At 43.2% G+C, this 6,000-nt stretch overlaps 1 protein-coding gene across 1 annotated transcript in view; it reads left to right on the top strand.

Annotated features, from left to right (window-relative positions):
- The first annotated feature begins 458 nt into the window (after positions 1-458).
- Positions 459-6,000, top strand: part of CPE (carboxypeptidase E) — a 114,376-nt gene continuing 108,834 nt past the window's right edge. The window contains exon 1 of the mRNA XM_087437448.1: positions 459-922. Within this exon, the coding sequence (XP_087293574.1) occupies positions 616-922 (307 nt within the window). The 5' untranslated portion in view covers positions 459-615. The remainder of the gene's footprint in view (positions 923-6,000) is intronic.

Raw genomic sequence — 6,000 nt, 5'->3', positions numbered from 1 at the left:
TTTGGTCTATCAATACAGTTACTAAAGATACATCATCGGGAGAAGGCAAGTGGTTGCCAATACTTCCTTTCTGTTGCTTTTTTTCCTGGAATGTTCTCCAATTCTTGGTGCATCGAGAGGAAAACCCTGGTCCGTTCGGAAAAGATGTCACTTTAAAAGGCTCTACTAACAATCCAAGAGTATGTTTTCCACACGCAATGTCATGGGTTTCTCAATGACAACAACCTTCCCAGACCCAGACCGTAGCTGTCATTTCACCTGCGTCGTCCCCGGCGCCATGTGGCTTTTGACGTGGTTCTGAGCCAACGAAGAACGCCAGCAGCCCTCCCAGATGACCGCGGGCTGGGCTGGCCGTGCGCGGCCCCTCCCCGCAGTGGTTTCTCCCGCAGCTCCCCTGGGCTCGGCGGCCGGTAGTGCAGCCCGCGGGCCGCCGCTTCGCCCCTCTCCTCTGGGTGGCCCCAGCGCACGGCTGCCACTCAGTCGGCCCGGGACGGTGAGGCGAGAGGAGGCTGGTGCGGAGCTCGTCGCCTCCCCGCAGCGCCAGGCAGCGCGGTCGCGGAGCCGGGCAGACAAAAGAGGCCGCGGGCGCAGGCGGGCGCGGGCGGCGGCGGGGCGATGGCCGGGCGGGGAGGCCGGGCGCTGCTGGCGCTGTGCGGGGCTCTGGCCGCCTGCGGGTGGCTGCTGGGCGCCGGAGCCCAGGAGCCCGGGGCGCCCGCGGCGGGCATGAGGCGGCGTCGGCGGCTGCAGCAGGAGGACGGCATCTCCTTCGAGTACCACCGCTACCCCGAGCTGCGCGAGGCGCTGGTGTCCGTGTGGCTGCAGTGCACCGCCATCAGCAGGATCTACACGGTGGGGCGCAGCTTCGAGGGCCGGGAGCTCCTGGTCATCGAGCTGTCCGACAACCCCGGTGTCCATGAGCCTGGTAAGGGCGCTGCTCCCTGCCATCCCCGAGGGGCGACGCGCAGGGCTGCAGAGGGTTGGACTGGTGGCGGTGGGGTTGGGAGGGAAAGGTGGGCTCCGGGGTGGCTTCTGGAAAAGGGCGTCTGGGGTGGAAGGTCGGAGGTGGAGGGAGGGATGGAGATGGGGATGAACCTGACCTAGAACTCTGCGGATTGCCAGGTCCCAATCTCTGCTGTCCTTCCCCGCTCCTCGTCGCAGCTCCAAGCCTTCCCCCAGCCCTTAGGCCACCGTTTGGTGAGCAAAGGCCAGAGAGGCTGGAGAGGGGGAGGTAGGAGCTCGGAGCAAGCAAATCTGCGCGCCCGCACACCCGGCGGTCACTCTCACTTTGCTGTATCAAAAACCGGAGGGAATAATAGAGAATCCTGAAGAAGGAGGTTGACCCTCCTTTGCAGACGAGAGTAGAAAGATGAGATGCAGAAGGCAGGGACTTAGAGGAAAGAGGGAGTCAGTTATTTGTTTCCTGATTTCCAGAGGACCAGCTTAACGGGTCCCGCAGGCTCTGCAAATCCATCTCTACCTGGACGTGCCTATTAGGTGCACGCTCTGCTGTGGATGCTCAGGGAACGTTAAAGATATTGGCCACTTTGGGTGGTGGTGTGTGCAGACACGTAGGTCCTCCTCTGAGGGTGGCAAAGTGGCCTCTGACAGGCATTCTGATTTTGAAACTGCACATGGCCTTTCTAAGGAAAAAGGAATATTTCATTTTCTCTGCTTTGGCCACTTGAGATGAATAGTTTGTGACCAGGTTTTTATTTCAACTGATGTTCCCCTATAGCCATTTTATACGTCTTCCTCCTGAGTATAAGGTGCGTTTCAATTTATGTTAAATATGATTCATTTAGTGTTAATAAAGAGGTATTTTAAAAAATGTCTTTGGGGCTTTTTTTCATTATGTTTCTGCTCTTTAAAAATGATATAACTCTTAAGTCCTGATTTTCTGATAGTAAAGGTATATTAAAGTAATCTGGACTAATATCAGCATGGGATGCTTAATTTTTTTTTTAATGGCAAATAAAGCAAGAATATAAGCTAAAAATTCTCAATGTAGGGCCAGAATAGTTTATAATGATATTTAGGATTCAAACTGAGAAGGGATTAAGCTAGGTGATCAACAGAGACACTTTGATCTTCAAATGGAGAGTGTATGGGTTGATCAATAATTAATCTTCAAACAGGAAACACTTCAAAACACTTGTCTTACCTTCAAATAATATAAATGAAAAGGTTTGTATAAGTTTGCTGTCAAAACTCTAAAATGAGATCCTAGAAAACAGTTTATATAGTGCAGTCTAGAAGGATTCAGTATGTAGAGTTGGAAATTTTGAACAAGAGTTTTGTACTTTTATCTGAAGATAAAGAAAAATTTAAAATGTGACAACTCATTTTCAGTTATTTCAGATAACCCAAGTCAAGACATCCGAGGCACAGATAAAGCCAATCTAAATATTTGTGATTCTCTTACTGCCTACTTAATTAGGACCGTGGTATTCTACTTTTTGTACATTGCCCCTCAGAATTTGTTACATTGTTTCTTCAAGGAGATTACATGAAAGCTAATGTTAACTTTTTGTTGCCTTGATTCAAGTTTAGAAATGAAATTCTAAAGTGATATTACTGTTAGAATGCAATGTGCTTTTGAAAATGAAAACAATAATTCTTTTGCCTGAATATCTGGAATTGTATGGTCCATCAAGATTTGCAAATCCCTCTTCTAGATTGCAAGCTTTATGAGGTAGGTACTGTGTCTCTAGCACCTAGCCTGGATCTGGCACACGGCAGGCACTCAATACATGTTACGGAAAAAATGAATTACTCATTTGCTGAATAACACAATTGTTTTAAAATAAAATGTTTTATTCTTCATAAACACAAAATATACAGATTTAATTCATTTTATGACTGTGAACTCAGAAATGTTTTACATTATGTGCTTTATAATTCCTTGTTAAATAAAGGGAACTTGAAGTTCATGGTATTACTCAATAATAGAATACAAAATATCTATTTGTTGTATTTTTAAAGGTAGAAGTAAACCATCATGAACCAACACTAAAAAAACCATAAGAGTCATTTCTTTCTCCACCACTTTTTAAGAGGAAATGAGTAGATTAGAAATCTTCAGGGAACTAGTGTTAAAAAACAAAATTCAACTGAGTAAATTTTAAAGATCTTATTGGTTTTATTCACCAATTCGTAAATCGGGCAGCATCCAGTCTAGCAGATAGAAAGGAATTCCGAGTAGTTGTACAAAATGAAAGACTTTTATAGGCAGAAGGGAAGAGGAACAAGGAAGTTACACTAGGCAAAAAAGCGGGTTGGTTATTGCAAGGTCACTTTCCTTTAGGGAATGGCAGGGGTCTATCAGGCAGATTACCTAACTAGTGCTGATCAGGAGATTCCTGATTGAGAGGTTTAAGATTCCATTTCTGGGAGAGCAGAAATTGTAATTAAGCCTCGGTTTGGTGACGTGGGGCTTAGCACAAGCAACTCCATTTTGGGCCTGTTATATTGTTTTTAACACTAGTAAATGGAGAGGTCTGATCAGTATATAAGTTTGATGGTACTTGTATGATCTTTTTAGGAAATTTTAGATAAAGGAAAATGTTCACCATTTTTATATAGCCTTCAAATTTCTTTTAGATTAAAATATTTTAAGAAATGAAAAAGGAATATCTATATTTACTCTGAGGTAGAAATGAATGCCTTCAGTGTTTTTTGAGCACGTGTACACTCTAGGCAGGCCAGGTTCTATGGGCTGTGTGGTGATACACAAGATAAGTGTTGCCCTTTGGGGAGTTGTGAATTGGGAGTTTGAAGGATAGTATAAAGCTGTGCAGTGTTGCAAGAACCATGTGGGAGGACTGGAGAAAGGAGACTAGGGACATTAAGTCAGGGGGATTTGGTTCTTGAAGAATGGATGACTAGAAGGCAGGAAATGTACAGAATATGGAAATTTACCAATTCCATTGTAGTTCATATAGATGTAGGTTTTAACAGAGCCCTCTGCTTTTGGACTAGAGCAACTATCTTAACTATTTTCACTTTATAAGCCCTTTTTAAAATTTGAAATAATATTTCTCATTAAGCTAGTAGGAAATAATATTTGGCTTAAAAAATTCATTTACTTACCTAAAACTATGATGAAGTTGCCCGTATTCATTTTATCTTCCATTAAGAGAGAGGTGTCAAGTTTGTTGGTTTTCTTAATCTGAATTCTTTTTCTGAACTTGAAAAAAAATGTAGCTAATGTGTGAGGATTTAGTTATCATGATAGAAAAACTCTCCCCAAACGAAACAGCATATACAGATAAAGCCTTTCCTTGTGGCAGAACTGGTGAGTGAGAGGTTTACTTGGTTAGATTAGCAGAGTATGAAGAGAAGTGTTCCTTGATTCCACCAGCTCTCTTCCTGAGCAGAGAAGTGATCATCATCGTACTTGTTCAGTACCAGGCTGTGGGCTGAACTTGAACTTATCTCCTGAAAATGATTCATTCTCTCAGATATTCTACATTTGAATTTATCAAAATGGAGAGAAAATTCCATTTTGAATTGGTCAGCAAGGAATATCTATACCTATTCTGTCATCACATCATAGGAATCAGCTTGGTTCTTGACCAGCTGAATGTTGGGTCTCAGTTATGATTTTGTATCCCTTTGGAGACCTGCAAAAATCTACTGGAGAAGGGTTGTAGGTATCAGCCATCCTCAGTTAGAACTGCAGGTGGTCTTGGCACCAGCCTCATCTCCTTACACATCGTGCGTCTGGACCGCAGATGCGGGACAGGGGTGAAGACCGGGCTGGGATTGAGTCTCTATGCTTGGATTGGCCTCTTGGCTGATTCTAGGTTCTCAGATGTGTTCCCATTAGGTATGATATTTGCCAGGCCTAATCGCGTTCCCCATTTTCCTTTCTGTTTGCTTATATTTTATACTTTAAAAATATTTCTACACATGGGGACTCATGCTCAAACTCAAACATATGCTCTCCTAGGCATGCATATCCGTCATTGCAATACTCATAAAAGAAACCTTTATTAATTTATGTCTAAGCAGTGGAATCTGTATTCCCAGACCACTCCTTTCAAGAGTTAAACATGAGTTAAGATTAGTTTGTTTAAAACACTAATTCTTTTACACGTAGTTCAAGATTGCTCTTGGGGAGTGAATCTGATTTATAGCTAAAATGCTATCTTAGAAACATTCTTTAGAGCATAGATTTTTCTTTCTCAAAGGCTGGAATGATTATTTTGGACCTATTCCTTCCAAAATCTGTTAAAATTTAAAGTGTATGAATGCCAGTATGCATTTGCCAAATATTGTGATGGAACATTTAATGCTGGCAAAATTTCTATACAACTTGAAAAAAAGTGGGAATTTTGATGATTTTGTATGGCCTCTTTTCATACTAGATTAGTATGTATTAGTGGGAAATGATTACAACTGAGTAATACCTTACAATTGGTGAATATAGATGTTAGATTCTGGAGAAGGATCTAGATGTACTTCATGTGGTCAAGAGTTATTTTTAGACCCCAGTGAGTCTGTGAAGCTCTTGCCATAAATAATGTACTTGATTGGCTTGTGATTGGCTAATGAAAGAGAGGAAATTGGGCTGGCCCCTAACATTATATCCTGTGCTCAGACAAAATAGGCAGCTTTCTGTGGAAACTGATTTGAGAGGTGGCAAAGGAATCATCTGCCAGCGTCTCCCTTATTGGCATAGTATGGGTGAAATCTCCATCTTTACAGTCACTTCCTCTGGGAAAGATATTTTTTCTTTTGCTGAGGAAGATTCACCCTGAGATAATATCTGTTGCCAATCTTTCTCTTTTTTGTATGTGAGCCGCCACCACAGCGTAGCCACTGACAGGCGAGTGTTGTAGGTCTGCACCTAGGAACTGAACCCAGGCCGCTGAAGCAGAGTGTGCCAAACTTAACACGAGATCACCAGAGCTGGCCCTGGGAAAGACATTTTTGACATATGCAAAAATAGCCCCTGTAAGAGGTGACACATAACCCCGATTTTCCCAAAGTGTATTC

This window comes from Ceratotherium simum, chromosome 12 (genome assembly GCF_057802395.1).
Source record: "Ceratotherium simum simum isolate JZ-2026a chromosome 12, ASM5780239v1, whole genome shotgun sequence".
NCBI lineage: Eukaryota > Metazoa > Chordata > Mammalia > Perissodactyla > Rhinocerotidae > Ceratotherium > Ceratotherium simum.
Note: the sequence above shows the minus strand (reverse complement) of the source record. Positions and strands in the feature narration are given on the sequence as shown.